Source organism: Hippopotamus amphibius, chromosome 15 (assembly GCF_030028045.1).
Source record: "Hippopotamus amphibius kiboko isolate mHipAmp2 chromosome 15, mHipAmp2.hap2, whole genome shotgun sequence".
Taxonomy (NCBI): Eukaryota; Metazoa; Chordata; class Mammalia; order Artiodactyla; family Hippopotamidae; genus Hippopotamus; species Hippopotamus amphibius.
In genome coordinates this window covers 40,618,336-40,635,844 of record NC_080200.1, presented here as the reverse complement: position 1 = coordinate 40,635,844, position 17,509 = coordinate 40,618,336, and the positions used below count along the sequence as shown (strand labels likewise).

At 33.3% G+C, this 17,509-nt stretch overlaps 1 protein-coding gene across 5 annotated transcripts in view; it reads left to right on the top strand.

The window, feature by feature from the left end:
* The window catches only part of NIPBL (NIPBL cohesin loading factor), a 180,625-nt gene that overhangs the window by 115,806 nt on the left and 47,310 nt on the right, over positions 1–17,509 (top strand). For all 5 annotated transcript variants that reach the window (XM_057708175.1, XM_057708179.1, XM_057708176.1 and 2 more), the window contains 11 exons: positions 1–183; positions 4,551–4,748; positions 4,995–5,066; positions 5,164–5,253; positions 6,799–6,902; positions 9,837–9,923; positions 12,157–12,388; positions 13,187–13,338; positions 13,900–13,980; positions 14,447–14,547; positions 15,954–16,092. In XM_057708175.1, coding sequence (XP_057564158.1) covers positions 1–183; positions 4,551–4,748; positions 4,995–5,066; positions 5,164–5,253; positions 6,799–6,902; positions 9,837–9,923; positions 12,157–12,388; positions 13,187–13,338; positions 13,900–13,980; positions 14,447–14,547; positions 15,954–16,092 — 1,439 coding nt within the window. The remainder of the gene's footprint in view (positions 184–4,550; positions 4,749–4,994; positions 5,067–5,163; positions 5,254–6,798; positions 6,903–9,836; positions 9,924–12,156; positions 12,389–13,186; positions 13,339–13,899; positions 13,981–14,446; positions 14,548–15,953; positions 16,093–17,509) is intronic.

Sequence of the window (17,509 nt, the reverse complement as noted above, 5' to 3'; positions counted from 1 at the left end):
GTAGTATAGATCAATCAGTGTTAAAAGAATTACCCCCTGAACTCCTGGCAGAAATTGAATCCACCATGCCACTTTGTGAACGAGTGAAAATGAATAAACGCAAGCGTAGCACAGTTAATGAAAAACCAAAATATGCTGAAATCAGTTCAGATGAAGATAATGATAGTGATGAAGCTTTTGAATGTAAGTATCACATAACTTTATTATTACTTTAGAATTAAAAAGCAGATTGATGTGTGTTTCATTTATAATTTGGGGGGTTAGCAAGAGTACAGTGATCTTATTCTTAATAATATAGTATAGCAAGTTTTTTTCTTTATGCTTAAAAAAATGTGTGAAAGATGAGATCAGTTGGCACCAAGAAAAAAAAATTTTAATGAGTTACAATTAGTGTCAGATAACACAAGTATATGTCTCTGTATGCATTTAGCAAACATTTATTGAGCTCCCACTATATGCAGGCAGTGAGAATAAAAATATAACAAAAAGGATGTGGCCCCTGTCTTTGAAGACCCTTCAGTCTGATGGGGAAAATATGTTAACATTTATAGTCAAGTAAGAAGAGTCCAGTGATAGTAAATCCAGGGTGCTGTGGGAGCACATTGGATTGGCATCAGAATTATACTGGGGTTCAGAGAACGCTTACTGGAAGAGGTGACACTTGAGTTGAGTCTTGAAGGACACGTAGGAGATAGCCAGATGAAGAAATATTTTAAACCATACTATCACTAAATTATGAATGGATTAGCCACATTGCCGATTATCTGTGTGGTTTGGACCTGGCTTCTCCTTTTTGCCCAGCTGTGTCCTGGAATTCCTCCCTTGTTTCACTGTTTTCCAGAGCTGGCTTCTTCACTACACAGCTACCTCTCTACAACACTGTGATCACCTGTCTTTGCACTAGACTTGCTATACCTCGCCTGTCTTCCTACTGGTCCACTGAAAAAGTTCTTCTCTTTTATCCCTATCTTCCTTCTACTGGAGCAAGAGAATTGAGCCTAGCCAAGAGGGGTCAGCAACCTTGTTTGACTTAAACGGAATTCAGTGGAAACAGACTATGGGAGATCTTCACTTGTGTGCCAACTGACTTAGTCATTATGACCAAAAGAAGTGGGAAGACCACCAGTGTGTTCTACCTTTTCCATCTAGTGTCCGTAGATTGAGGTGTGACAAGCAAAGGCAGGAAGGACAGATGCATGCTGCCATTTTTAAATGTATATCGCTGATGGAAGCCCTTCACCTCCAGAATTTTTAATCAATGTTCATTTACTCTGATCTTCTCAAAATTGTGAGCTCTTGAGCTATGAGCAATAGATTATGAATACTGAATGAATCTGAACAAAGGTTTAAAGTTGAAATAAAATATAGCAAAATTGATCTGATATTTAATTATATGTATAATTGTTATAATTTGTATTATGAGATGTATTTACATGCAGTATATTTACATGATTTACATGCAGTATATCAATGGCTAAAACTAATACTTCTTTATTATAATCAAACATTTTGTTCATACGGGAACATATGATCTGGGAAAGGAGAGGAGAAAGGAGATCTGGTGGCCCAGAAACTCACTCCCCTTTAATACATGCCTCTGTTTCACTTTCCCTCCCTTCCCCTAATACCTCACCCATTTCTAAAGGGAATAGTTAAGAAAGAGTTCCTTAATGCAGATTGATTTCAAATCACACTTCAACTCCAGTTAACTTGAGAGTGGCTGCCTGCACTGCTAAGCTGATGCGAATTCTGAAGCTACCTTACAGTTAGGTAAAAAGGGTAGCTTGATCAGAAAAGCCCACCAAATGAAAAATAGAGGAGAGAGCCACACATGTTTCATGTTTGTTCTCATTGCAACCTGTGTTCTTTTCTTTGTTTTCTGTGATGAGAGAGATTGTCTCTTTATGGGAGCACAAAATTTCATCTTAAAAACCATGGATCTCATTATATCTATGCCCAAGAATATTGAAAGCTAATATTAGGCAACCTGAGCTTCAACCCCTGCTAGGAAAAAAGGGAAGTTTTTCTGGATTTTTCAAGATATCTTAGAATAGCTTCCTGGTTTTAGGGGGTTTATTTCTATACAAATAATTAGAGAAAAGTTGACTCTGTGGCCACTGATTTGAGTGATGAAAGAATTCCAATTGGTAGCTGACATAAACAACCAAATTGTCATTATTCCACAACAAAAACAATGCAGTAAAAATAGAGCACAATACAAACTGTAAAAATATTATGAGAATATAAGTAGCAAGCATTATGCTGCTTTGAGGGAAAGAGACCTTTTTGAAACAAAATTTTATTGCACTTTGAGCACATTGGTTTCCTGAAAATCTAAAACTAAGGAAATAGTTTTTTTGAAAGATAGGGGGAACTAACTGAAGGTTAACAAAGTCTCTGGGTTGCTGGGGAAGGAGGAGGGGAGATAGAAGAAGCAAAGAGACATATAGGTGAAATTCAGAAAGGGAGCGTGGAAAACACCTAAGTCATATTTTACATAGCTCTCTATTAAATTCTTCCCCTACTTCTTCCAGGGTAACAGGACATATAGAGAATGAACACACTAGTCATAATGAATTGGGATCCTGATAGAACCTTATTGCAATGGACAGTGCATCATAGAAGTTGGGTTTTTTCCCCTTAATTTGCCATTCCTTTTTTTTTCAAATTGCTTAGTTTAATGAATGTGAAACAAAAATCTCCAAGACCTATAAAATTACCACCAATACAGCATATTATATGTACTTGCTAACTATAAGGTTTTTCCGGCATTTTCTACTCATAGAATTAAAGGCTTGAAATAGATTTCTTATGAAATTAATTAAAATTCAAAAAGACTAGGTCATATTTGAGGTCATAGAATACTGCTTTCTGAACAAGCTTGCTTATTAGTTGTCATTCCTCAAAGTATGTATTTCAGTACTTGTTGAAAAGACGTTTAGTGAATGCTAAACATAAACAACCTGTTTCTCTGACACATGCATACACACCTACTTATATTAGTGTATGAGGCAACCCCTCACTAAGAGAACGTTCTGGGGCACACTGGTCATAAAAGGCGGGAAATCCTGCCTCTCCCTCATATATTTCATAGTTACGTTTTTGCCTAATTATGAAGAAAATCATTGAAGATTTAAATATATCCATTTACATTTGTCCTCTTGCTATGCCAAACCTATGACCACAAAGAAGAGGAAACAAAAGTATCTTTGCCATGCTGTCAGTAGTTTCTTGAATAGGAATAGCTAGGGCAGCATATAAAGATAGGATTAGCCAAGGTATAGACATTGATTATCCACACATAAAGGCATTGGCACAAGCATGGATAGAATGCATGGACCAAAGGTTGGCTTCCTTAAATCTAAGCCAGAGTGGGGGATAGGGACTCAAGCAAGGGTTTTGTCTTAAGTACTTGGGTATTGATCATAGTTAAGGATTCAGAATAGAAGTGAGTCACAAGAAAGCGAGTCAGATTCAGAGCAACAGACTAAAAAGTAATTCACTGTCAGCCACACGTGGTCACTCCAACAACCGGTGTATGATCCCAAGGTGTAGAATATACCAGTTCTCTATCGTGGTTTTAACTTGGTAGTGCTATACCCTAGAGCAGGTATGGTATATATTTTTCACTTGTATTCCCTCCAGTTCTCACTGGATAGACATTTCTAATCAGTCTTTCTTGCTGAAATGTGGTACTTTGTCTTGGGGCTCAGAATTATTCTCAAGATTATGCTCTAGGCAGCTACTACCAGCTGATCAGAGTTGATGTGTCAGATGAAATCTGTTCGCCAGTTCTGCCTAGAGGCATCTGTCAGTACTGGTGATTTTAGCAGAATGCTTATTCTGGAAGGACTGGGGAAGGGATTGAAGGTAACATACGTAAATATGCTCATCTACTATGCATAAGCTTAAAAACTGTCTTCCTTGGGTTTAAGCAAGTATATTGTTGGAGAACTGAAGTCAGTATGTGAGTATTAACAACTATACAGTTTTATTCTATCTTTGTAGTTTGTGATGTTAGGTTTTCATAGTTTGTTGAATTTATAGCTGAGTTACAGGCTTAACTTGGCTGTTAATTGATAGTATACATGGTTACCCACATTCTGTAACACTTTCTCAAAAATTTACTTTTTCTCCGAACCCCACTCTCTATCAACAATCCAAATGCTTTAAGGTGTTTCTGGTTTTTATCCAAATTCTAGATAAAGTTTGTTTTACATGCTTTAATTAATCCTGAAGTTTAGATATTATCTTTACTGACTCACTGAATACCTCTTTGAAATAAACACTGTGGTTTAATTCCCAGAACATTCCTATCTATATTTATTAGCAAACCCAGTTCATGTAAAATTTTCTAAATCTAGATAAATGCTAAAATAAGTGATACCATTTCTGTACCATAATTTATATTTCTGGTTAAACAGAATGACTCAGAATTTCCTAGACCCATACAATGAAGATTTTTTCCCCCATGTGATTCGTTTTTAAAGTACAAGTTTTAACAGTCTTTTAAATGAGGTAAATTATTTGTCATGGGGATTTGCTTCTAGCCTCTAGGAAACGACATAAAAAAGATGATGATAAAGCTTGGGAATATGAAGAGCGTGACAGAAGAAGCTCTGGGGATCACAGGAGAAGTGGCCACTCTCATGAAGGAAGGAGGAGTTCGGGTGGTGGTCGCTATCGAAACCGAAGCCCATCAGATTCTGACATGGAAGATTACTCTCCTCCTCCCAGCCTTAGTGAGGGTAATTCATCAGTGTCGACGGGTTTCTTACATAAGCTGATTTTAAATTTAAGGCTTTAACTTTGAAGAATTTTATACCTTTTTATGAGCTTAATTTACAACTCCTAATTTTTAGTCAAGACAAAAGTTTGGATTGGCAATGATTATTGTTAAAGTATTTAATGAATGTTTAGGAAGAAAGTAGAAACAGAAAGAAATATTTTAAGTTGTATTGTTGCATTTCAGTGTTTCTTTTTGTTCATTTTAGTTGCTAGAAAAATGAAGAAAAAAGAAAAACAGAAGAAGCGGAAAGCTTATGAACCAAAACTAACACCTGAAGGTAACATTTTAGTTCATCTTTTTTCTGCAGTCTTCAACTTCAGTTTTCTACTTGGAATGTGGATAATAAGTTTTGGGGTTTTCTTCCTCTATTGCAGAAATGATGGATTCTTCAACTTTTAAGAGATTCACAGCCTCAATAGAGAATATTTTGGATAATTTAGAAGATATGGATTTTACTGCATTTGGTAAAATCATTTAAAAATATATTTATTTACCTCTAAATATAAACTCAATTTAAAATATGTTTACTTATACCTATGTGTTAAGCTTTCTGCCAGTTACTCTAGTTGGTTACAGAGGCATGGTCTGTGCTCTTAAGAAACTGGAAACCTAGCTGGGGAGTCAAGTCTATTCTGTGTTATCAAGTAACTGAAAACTTTGGTATAAAAATCAAGTATTTAATTAGTTAAGTATTGATAGTCTTTTAAGAGTCCTGAGAGTGCAGGTACCACAGTAGGTTAGAGTAATTAGGGAAGCCTTTATGCAGATGAAACTTGAGTGGGCCCTAGATGAGAAAGGTACTAATATAAGCAAAGATGCAAAAATAAGGAACCTATATAATTTATTCTAAAAGCCAATATTTATTGAATAATTACTGTTTGTCAGAAGTATGTCAAGTGCTAGAGATGCAAAGATAAATACCCCAGCGCCTGGCTTTAAGTAGTACAGAATCTAATATGGAAAATGTTACATAGTGTACATTTGTTGCATTACATCTACAATAATATATAAAGGTCATATCTGTAGATCTAAAGATGTTAAGTTTATTTTTTTTTAAAAAGGTGTTTAGAGCTACTCTCAACAATTCTATACCACTTTCAGTAGATACAAACACTAGTGCCTGATTTATACAAAAGCTAGATGGCATACAATAATTCCAATATTAGTACATCTATTTGAAAATGTGTTAAAAGTTACATTACCCTTTATTTTAAAAGTATTTGCTTTTGTGACAATTACTTGTCTAAGAATCATTAATGCATTTCTCCATTATTTAGAGTATCTGTTTCATCATTTCTAAAACTTTCCAATTCTGTGCTGAGAAACTGTCTTCCACGTCATTTAAGATCCTAACAGGAAGTCATATGGCACTCTCAAGTTAGAATAATTTGAGAAGGAGTTATTTACAAAGAGACTGATTACAAAGGTGGGGGCAGAATAGAGTCGAAACCTAGACTTGGAACTGTTACCATCTCTACACCCAAAGGAACAAGAGTAAATAGAGGTCAACAGGAAATAGGAAAAGAAAAAAAAAGTTGTTGGATAGGTTGCCTTGAAAAAAGAAATAATATTTTGGTCAGAGGACATAGGCAGCTTGAGGAGACCTTGCAAGGAAGGAGTCAGGGATATAAATACCCTGACCTCACTCTCCTTCTCTTTGATCTTCTGACAGGGCACCCCACTGGCTGAACCCAAACAGAAGCCAGAGGGCATGGGAGACTGTTGATGTAGTCCATACAGGTCAGCCTCCTGGGGCAGAGAGTTTGGTTGAGAAGGGTCATAAAGTAGTAAAGATAAGATATCTATCTCCTCTTCCCATCTTAGTCAGAACTCTAATTTTAGTCTCTGTTCTCTTCCATTCAGGATTTGCTTGAGGTTTACAGAAGCCTCCTAAGACGTTATTTTATGTATATCTGTCTGTATATCCAGAAGTTTCATTAAGAAGTAAAGCTTAGTATTTTGAATTATTTCTTTTACCTAAACCGTGTGTATTTGGATTGGTTTTTCAGGTGATGATGATGAAATTCCTCAGGAACTGCTCTTAGGAAAACATCAGCTTAATGAACTTGGCAGTGAATCTGCTAAAATTAAAGCAATGGGTATAATGGATAAGGTATCTACTAAAGTAAAATTTATAACTTTACTTAATTAAAATTAAAGTTTTAAAGGTAAATTGCTCAGTTTACAAAAGTAAGTCATGTTGAAAAGAAAATTCATGTTTGTCTTCTGAGCGTCTAAAAGAATTATTTCTTTAGGAAAAAAACCAAAGTTTGAATCAAAGAAATAGTCTGCAGATCATTCTAAAGAAAGTCATATTTTTGCCTTGAAAAAGGAACAGCCCTGGATTTTTTCACTGTTTTTCATTGTCTTACATGTTTAGATTATTTAGATGCAAAAATACACTAAATTTTTCTTTTACATTTCCTTTAATCATTTACATTGGTGAAAGAGTAAAGTCACAGTTTTAACACATTAATTGTTGGGGTTTGTTTTTAGTTTATTTTATTGAAGTATAGTTGATTTACAATATTGTGTTAATGTGCTGCCATTATACATCATTCTACATTTTTTTCATATTCTTTTCCATTATAGTTTATGACAGGACATTGAATATAGTTCCCTGTGCTATACCTTGTTGTTTATCCATCCTATATATAATAGTTGGCATCTGCTAATCCCAAACTCCCAATCCTTCCCTTTCCACCTCCCCGCCCCCTTGGCAACCACAAATATATTCTGTATGTCTGTTAACACATTAATTGTTAATAAGCACAGAGCCTCATTGCTGTAGGCTTTATAATAAGTTTTGTGAGTTGTCTTTCCTATGAGCTCTCTGTTGCTAAGTAGTCTCATAACACTAATGGAATAGCAGAATATTTTTTCATTAATAATAACTTTAAATAATAGTGACAGCATCAAGGGCTAGCTTCCAATAGTCTTTATGAGACACCAGTCCCCCTCTAAACTACTGCATGATTGTTATGCAAATACAATTTCAAGATAAATCCTCTCTCCTCCTCTTATAATCAGGCTCCTCTTATACAGAATTATCTATTCTGAGTCTTAAGTTTCTTAGTCTATAATGTAAAGATAATGATTTGTTCCCCAAGGGTAGTATAAAAATTAATAAAAGATTATATTTAACTGAATAATTTATCCACTCAACAAATTAAACTTATTTATTTAGTTTTAAAGTAGACTGGGAAATATTTTAATGTTTTCTCCAAAGTTAAAATATAATCATTTGTTATTCATTTATATTAGTTTTCAGATGTGCAGTGTAACAATTCAATATTTGCGTGTATTGCAGAATGATACAACAATAAATCTAGTTAACATCATCACCACACATAGTTTTTTCTTATGATGAGACCATTAAGTTCTGTTCTCTTAGCAACTTGCAAATATAAACTACAGTATTATTACCTACAGTCATCATGCTATACATTACATTCCCAAGACTTGACTTATAACTGGAAATTTGTACCTTTTGACCACCTTCACTAACTTCACGCACCCCCGCTTTCCCCTTCGCCACCTCCAATGTGTTCTTTGTATCTATGAGTTCTTTTTTTTTAGATTCTATGTGTAGGTGAAATCACATGGCATTTGTCTTTCCCTGTCTGACTTATTTCTTTTAGCATAATGCCATCAGGGTCCATCCATGTTGTTGCAAATGGCAAGATTTCCTTCTTTTTCATGGCTGAATACACACACACATACACCCCCCACATTTTCTTTATCCATTCATCTACCAGTGAACACTTTGGTTGCTTCCATGTCTTGGCTGTTGTAAATAATGCTGCAGTGAACATGGGGTGCATATATCTTATGAAGTTAGTGTTTTTGTTTTCTTTAGATATGTACCCAGAAGTGGAATTGTTTGATTATATGATAGTTCTATTTTTAATTTTTTGAGGAACCTCCATACTGGTTTTCCATAGTGGCAACACCAATTTATATTCCCACCAACAGTGCACAAAGGTTCCATGAGTTTGGTTTTTAAAGCCATACAGACACATCATATAATTAACCAAGCATTAATGTACTATTCACATTGATATTACCATGTGCAGTGAGGGATATATTGATTTCATTTGTATATAGGAATATGGCATCAGTTTTCTGATGTGCCAGTGGCAATCTTGTGTTTTATTTCATACGTTCTGTAGTTACATGTAGCTAATATTTCTATTTCAGAAGGTGAAACTACCAAAAGTCTCAGTGGTTTAACCTGTTGTGAAATTATCTAAAGCAATATTGGGGGGAAATTTTTTTCTATACAACAGCATATGAATAATGAAAATGTACTTAATGTCAGTTACTCTGTTGATCCTTCCATTTGACTCTACTGGCTGACTCCATTGAATGTCCTAGCTGCATGATAGGAGTCTAAAAGGAGACCTGTTCAATCAAGGGAATGAGTTACATTTGCTCTCTGGCAGAACCTCTGGATCAACTACTAATTTTTTAAATATAGAAAACATTATTTGTAAGAAATGAAGTAGATATTTTAAAAAATAAGAAAAATGTCTACTAAATAAAAGCAATGTTATCACATTTGTAACTTTTATCATTCCCAGTTTCAGGCTTCTGTTATTCAAAATATTACCTTTGATTTTAAGACAACCGCTAAATAACATTGTGGTGTGGAAGTCATGTTGCAATTAAATCAACAAATGAACTATTTAGAAAGTGTGTGTTTGTACCTGTGTGTTCATATGCATGTTCAGTGTCACTTTCAGAAGAGCAGGGAGGCAGACATCAGAACAAATTGTCTTAACTAGCTATATGGTTTGAGTTAGTTACATACATATGTGCCCATTCTGTGTGTGCTATTCTGTCTTTCAAAAACAAGTAATTAATTCCCTACGTAATTCAGATTTGAGTAGAGGATCTAAGTGGAAAGGTTTTCTTTTCCCTTTCTTTTCTTTAAGAGGGTGTTAATGCTATATATTCCATAGGTCATAGGGAATAATTGTACAGAATATTTCTTGAATAATTTATTACATTTACCAGTGATTGATAATTTATGCTTCTACTTTAGCTTTCCACTGACAAAACTGTGAAAGTCCTAAATATCTTGGAGAAGAATATTCAAGATGGGTCAAAGCTCTCCACTTTGTTAAATCATGTAAGTTTAAGATCCATATTGTTAATTTTACCCTTTTTATTGTTAAGATAGAAAATTTTTCATATGAAAAGTTGATTTATAGGGAAAATTCCAAATTTAATTAATTTGAGCTTGTTACCACATTTACTAGTTCATGTTTAGCCTTGCAGTTAGAATTAGATTTTTTAGCAGTTTAAAACTAATGTTATACATTATCAATTCACAGCTTTGATATAAACAAGAATAGTAACGTGTAAATACATTCAATTCAAAGAATCATCCTTTAATCTTACATTATGTTCTTCCTTTTACAAGTGGATGAGTGTTTAAAATGCCTTTTCATTTATAAAATGTTAGTAGATAGTAATTCTTTTTCTTGACCTTCCCTGGAGAAATAAATAGTGGGAAACCTTATGGTGATTTCCTAATGTATCCTAAAATGTTAATTCTTATGTATTATTTTTATACCTAGCTCAAATGGTTGTTGAAAAGATATTAATTCATGTAAGCTGTTTAACAGTGTCTGGCACATTGTAAGTTCTCAATAAATGTTAACTGCAACTGTTGTTACATTTTAGTATGTTTTGTCAAAAGCAGTAGCAACATGGTATAATGGTTTATGAACTGGCATCTACCTTCCTAGCATTATAGCAGACTTTAAAAATCATATGTGCATTTGAATTGATTTTGGTGTCTCTGACTTTAATGAATTCAAACACTAATGCTTGTAGGAATCTAATGTAAGAGATGAGAATTTGGAATTTTTTGAGTTAATGAAATTTCTTTAAATGACCAATTACAAAAGTACTGTATTACAGAAAATTTTCAAAAAACACGAAGAGGTCCAATTTTCATTCAGTAGTAACCACTGTTAACAGTTTTGATAGATAATGCTTCCATTCTCATGTACATACATGCTGTATATATTTAGCACATGCACTGGATTATATCTCGTGAGGGAAATGTTCTTGATGTTTGCAGAAGCCACAAGAGTCGTAAGTGATCTACATGGAATATAAAAACATAGAGAAATAATTTCAAGTGGTACTTCTGTGGTTTATTAAATACATACATATTTTCCCAAAGCCTTTTTTAAATTAGTTTTTGAATTACAGAAACAAAAGGATTAGAGAGCCTATAGTGGCAATATACTATACTACATCTCTAGTCTACAAGTTTTATTTAAAACATTTTGGCAAGAAATTGTGATAAATATCAAGAATCTAGAGTTCTGGAGAACTGGCTGACTCAGTTTTAATGAAATTATTTTCATTCCTGAAAACCTTAGCACTTTTAGTGTGTTGCACTTAAGCCTTAATGTTTGACATGAGTGATTAACCTCCTTAACTGACTCTTCCAAACAGCAGTGTCAGTATCAAAGAAAAGTTACTGTCTTATTTTTTTAAGTAGGTGTGTAAGTAGTGAAATGAAAGAAAGCTAGAGATTGAGTTTTTAGGCGTTGGTGATTTAGAAAGCCCTTCTCGGCTTTACATATATCATACTTTTTATTTATTCCTTTTCCCAGTGTTACAAGCTTTGAATAGCATGCGTATGAAAATATTCCTAGAACATAAAGTTGATATTTCATAACTAAGGATGTGATAGAAGGATTTTCACTTTAAAAGTAAGATTAAAAGCACTTTTTTCCATTTGTGATGCAGTTCGCTGATGTGTAAATTAAAATATAGTATTTCGGCTGTTGAATTATATATTTTAGAAAATAAAGGATGTTTTCAGTAGTCTGCATAATCAACACTTTTTAATCTCAGTTGCAAAAATACAGTATTGTTGAAAAACAGGTATTAGGAATGATTGAGTCAGTAACACTTGTTAATTTTTGTTTTGCTCTCACAAGAGCAAGCAGAACATATAAAGCTTTTGTATTATTGTAATGTTTATACCACAGACACAAACGATTTATATATGATCATGAACTTTAGCTAAAATCTTAGATTTGAATAAAGTACACAGAAGATAAACATAACTGTAACATTGTTATTGGAATGTCATTTAGTGGTGAAATTAGGAGGTAAGGGTACCCTGTGTTTGAAAACATTGAAACAAAAATCATACTTAATGTAAGTATTTGTACTTCATTCCTGATATCCTTTAAATACAGTTCTTTAAATATACACACGTCAGAACTCTCACCAAGGTTTCCACCAGTGAAAATCAAATATGTTAAAATTTTTTAAAAAATTTTAACTTATAAATGTGTTTATTTCCATTTTATTAACAATGTACTGTTTTATAGAATAATGATACTGAAGAAGAAGAAAGGTTATGGAGAGATCTTATTATGGAGAGAGTGACAAAATCAGCAGATGCCTGTCTTACAACTATCAACATTATGACATCCCCTAACATGCCAAAAGCTGTATATATTGAGGATGTAATTGAAAGAGTTATACAGTACACTAAATTTCATTTGCAGAATACACTTTATCCTCAGTATGATCCTGTTTACCGATTAGATCCTCATGGAGGTTAGTTTGCCGTTTTATACTGATAGTTTTTTAGTATAATATAAAAATTTCCTGTTATGTAACTTTACCATGTTGGATGGGTCAGAATTCAATGACTGAAAATGGCACCAAAATTATTAGATTATATAAGTTGTAATAAACACTGGCTTTTATTTGACTAGAATATAGAACTTTTTTTTAATCCAGTACTTGTTCAATTATAATTTCTTTAGCAACTATTTACATATAAGAAGAAGTAATTTCTACTGATCTGGGAAAATCCCAGGTAATATTGTCTTCTGGTTCCATTTATCACTTCCCCCTAATTTTACCCAAAATATATTATCTACAAAATGGATTGACTGAAGATGTATATTTTTTCTCTTATTTATAATCTTTATTAATGAGTCATGTGTGTTAACATGTATATGTTTGAAGAGAGGAGGGCAGAGTTGTATCACGAATAATCTACAGTTAATTACCTGTTTGTTTATTTCAAGTTGATTTCAAGGGAAATATGATCTTACTATTCTGCTCCAATTAATGGAAAAAATAGAAATAATCATTAAGATACAGGAATTTAATAGCCATTGAAATGTACCATGAATTATCTGTTATAAGAATGTTGACTTTCTGACTATTCCCTAGAGAATAATTTTCTCTTTTAATGAATAAACAGCTTTATTTGCCGCATTGTATTTTTATATAGGGAGGGGGAGAAAACTGTATTCTCTTAATTCAGAAAGCAGTTTTATTACTATCTAATAAGCATTATTAAAAATTGATATGTTCCTTGTTTTGAATTTTTTTTCATTTTAGGAGGCTTATTAAGTTCAAAGGCAAAACGGGCTAAGTGTTCTACCCATAAGCAGAGAGTAATAGTAATGCTTTATAATAAAGTTTGTGACATTGTTAGCAGCTTATCAGAACTGCTAGAAATACAGCTTCTTACAGACACAACAATTCTTCAGGTAAGTTTTTTTTTCTCAGGATTTTCCATATTTCTAGGCCAAACAATTTAGGAAGAAAGGACCTAAGTAAGTTAAGTATAACCTTGTTCACTCAACACCAACACTATGTTAATTTTTTCCATTCAGAGTATACTATATCTATGTGGAAGAAATAAGAGTCTAGGAAAGTTTTAAAAAAAAACATTTGGGGCAGAAGACAAGTGAATGTAGTATAAATTCTAAACTGTAAATTGTTTGAAAGATAAATGATCATTTCCTTTAAAATATGTCAGGATATTTCTTCCAGAATAGTGAACTATTTTTTTTGTTTTTTACATTCCTGTGACATTATCAATCCAAAAGTTAGAGATTAGAGGAATGGCAGCTTTGAAGGAAGGTGTGTGCTAATTCGCTTGAGGGTGAAAGGGAACAAAGGAAAAACTAGATGCTGGTTGATGAGGGAAAAGAAAATGCTCTCTCAGTGTTTCCCAGTAAATTTATGAATGTTTTGGGATTTAGTAAGGTAGAATGTTACTGGGATTTATTACAGATGTGTACTAATTAATCTCTCTATCTGTGCAGGTTTCATCAATGGGAATAACACCATTTTTTGTGGAAAATGTCAGTGAACTACAATTGTGTGCCATTAAGTTAGTCACAGCAGTAAGTATAATCAGTTTGCACTTTTAATTATCCTCCAGAAAAATAACATTGGTATGGTTCAATCCAAATTTGCGAAAATTAATGCAGATTTGAGTTTTCCATGAGGACTATTTTAGTATGCCTTAGATTTTAAACACTTCTAAATATTTGAAAACATTTCAGCTAATAATTCCTTAATATTTACTGTAAAACCAGAATTATTTAAAATCATTTAAATCTTATCTTACCTTCCATACCCAAGATATCACATTCCTGTAAATGAAACTAGTATACTATGACTTCTATAAGAATGTTATAATTAATGATAGAGGAGTTGAGCAAATTAAGTCATTGCCATCGAAGATGTTGAAAATATTTTCATTCTAAATGGCAGATAATATTTTTTATCACATGGTATAGTATCATTTTTGTTTGTTTTCAAATAATTATAACAAACTTAATTTGGAATCTTATAATTACTAAATAGGTATTCTCAAGATATGAAAAACATAGGCAATTAATTTTGGAAGAAATTTTTACTTCACTTGCAAGATTACCTACCAGCAAGAGGAGCTTAAGGAACTTCAGGTAACTAACTATAGCAAAGGCCAAGTATAAGGAAGAACTCCATTATACTGTAGCCATCATATAATTATTCTTTGTCATTTTTGTCTGATTTTTATTTTAATGATCAAATAAAAGAGAGGCAGTTCAGTCTCAGAACAGCATGAAGAGTACCTCAGATGTGTGAAATAACAGTGCACATTTGAGAGACTTAAAAGCTCAGTGATTCTCAAGTGTAAGGATCTGTGGCAAGGATTTTCAGTCTTGGCGTTATTGACATTTTGGGCCAGGTAATACTTTGTTTGCAGTGCTGTCCTGTATGTTGTAAGATGCTTCACAGCACCCTTGACCTCTACCTAATAGATACCAAAAGAAACATACCCTTTCCAATTACAATCACCAGAATTTTCACTAGACACCGGCATATGTCCTCTAAAGAGCAAAATCATCCCTGGTTAAGAACCACTGGTCTGTGAGAAGTGCAATGGGAAATATGGCGCCAAAGAGTCAGAGGCAGTTCAAGGATTTTATAAGCTTTACTAAGGAACTTGCACTTAATCCTTTATGCAATAGTAAGTCATTAAGTAATATTTTTAAAAGAGAGCTGAAAAGTTACTCTAACAGAAGTATAGAAAACAGACATAATGATTAAATGCGCTTAAATCACTAAGCACAGAGTAACTAAAGAATGTTATCCACTGCTGTGGTCAACATTATTGCCTTTGTTGGCATAGGTAATCATCATAATTTTCATGACTATCATTGTAATATTCCCAGGTGATTAAATATGTTGACCTATTATATAGGGTTATATTTAGATTGCTTTGAAGGCTGTCTTCTATAAAATAAATGTTTTTATCTTAATTTTTTGGACTAATTGTGTATTGATAAACATCTGTTGTCCATTAAAACCTGAAGAAAAGCTGTCAACATATAAAGAAACTTACGTTTTTAACTATCTTTTCAACAAAAAGATTTAAAATTTGATTTTTTATATTCTGTGTCACTGAGGCTCATACTCTAACATATGATTAGGAGCCGACTATGTAGCAGATTTTAATAAGAAAATGAATACTAGAATGCCTGGGCATTGGGAAGTCTTGAAGACTTCTCATTTTAAAAATCATTTTGAAAAATATTTAATATTTTCGTTATAAGTTTTCAATCTGCAGTACATGTAAAGTATACAGTTTTATATTAAATACTGCATTTTTCCTTTGACTGTTTTATTGATCTACACATAGGCATTTAGTTGGTATTTTTTCTAACTTATCAAAAATAATTAGACTTAAGGGCACTATTATAAACACTAAAGATAATGCCTAGAAACATTGGTAAAGAAGGTATCCTGAAACTTTCAGATCATAGATGACTTGTAAAATGAAATTCTCTTCATACTCTGTATGACTTAGGTATTTTTTTCATTAAAGGTTGAACAGTAGTGATATGGATGGAGAGCCTATGTATATTCAGATGGTTACAGCACTGGTTTTACAACTAATTCAGTGTGTAGTACACTTACCATCATCAGAGAAGGACTCTAATTCAGAAGAGGACTCAAATAAAAAAGTAAGGAATCATTTGTAAGTTTTATAACTGTGTACTTTTATAGGAAGAAGCACCTGTATTCTGTCATTCTTATAAAACTGAAGTTCTTAGTTAGGGCTTCATGACTGGACTTTCAGATCCTTGTAGAGCATTAGACTGTGTTTTAGGAGACTTGAGTTCTGGTCCTGACTTTATATCCATCAGTCATGAAACATACAAATTGTTTAAGCTGAGTTTGTTTCTTTAGCTATAAAATGGGAATGATAATATCTAACAAGCCTACTATTACAGGTTGTAAGACTCAAGTGAGATATTGAATGTGAAAATGAATAGTATTATAATATGTAGTATCTATAATCACATACAACAAATAATTGTAACATAATTAATGTTAAATTCATTCACAAAATGAGTTTGTGCCCTCACTATTGAGTAACTTGTAGCTAAGATTGTCTTTTGGTTTTGTAGCTTTTACCCATCAACACAGAATTTTTCCAAGTTTTATAGTTTTATCTCAAAAAAGTTCAAAAGAAAAAGGAATAATTTTATTTTTTTAATTAATTTATTTGGTTGCACCAGCTCTTAGTTGTGGCAAATGGGCTCCTTAGTTGTGGCTCACCAGTTCCTTAGTTGCGGCAATCAAACTCTTAGTTGCGGCATGCGTGTGGGATCTAGTTCCCTGACCAGGGATAGAACCCCAGGCCCCCTGCATTGGGAGCACAGAGTCTTATCCACTGTGCCACCAGGGAAGTTCTGAGGAATAATTTTATTTCCTTATTCTGTTATAGTCAGGGGGCGGGGTGTATAGTAATAAATAATACAGTAACTGGTTAATAAAGTGCAAAATGAATATCAGAAAAGTTGAGGTCCCTGTTGTTTTCTCCTTCTAATCTCATTGTTTTCAGTTTTTCTTTTGTTACCATTGGTTAATGTTTATCTTCTTCCATGTGTTTATTTGCATAGATTTGATACAGAATTTTTTAATTTACATAAATGATATAGTGACATTTATAGCTAATTTTTTCACTCACCATTGTTTTTAATACATGTAATTAATGCTAGATTCTTTTTGACTTGGGTTAAACACATCATATACGACATATGACAGCTTGAAGCAAAAGTTTCTCTAGATATACTTAGAAGTAGAGTATTAAATCATAGCGTACATGCACTTTTAACTTTACTGGAACTTGTCAGTGTGCTCACTAAAGTGGTGTTCTAGTTTACATTTCTTTTGTTTATTTTTGGCTGCATTGGGTCTTTGTTGCTGTGTGCAAGCTTTCTCTAGTTGCAGTGAGTGGGGGCTACTCCTCATTGCAGTGCTTCGGCTTCTCATTGTGGTGGCTTCTCTTGTTGCGGAGCACGGGCTCTAGGCACGCAGGCTTCACTGGTTGTGGTGTGTGGCCTCATTAGCTGTGGCACATGGGCTTAGTTCCTC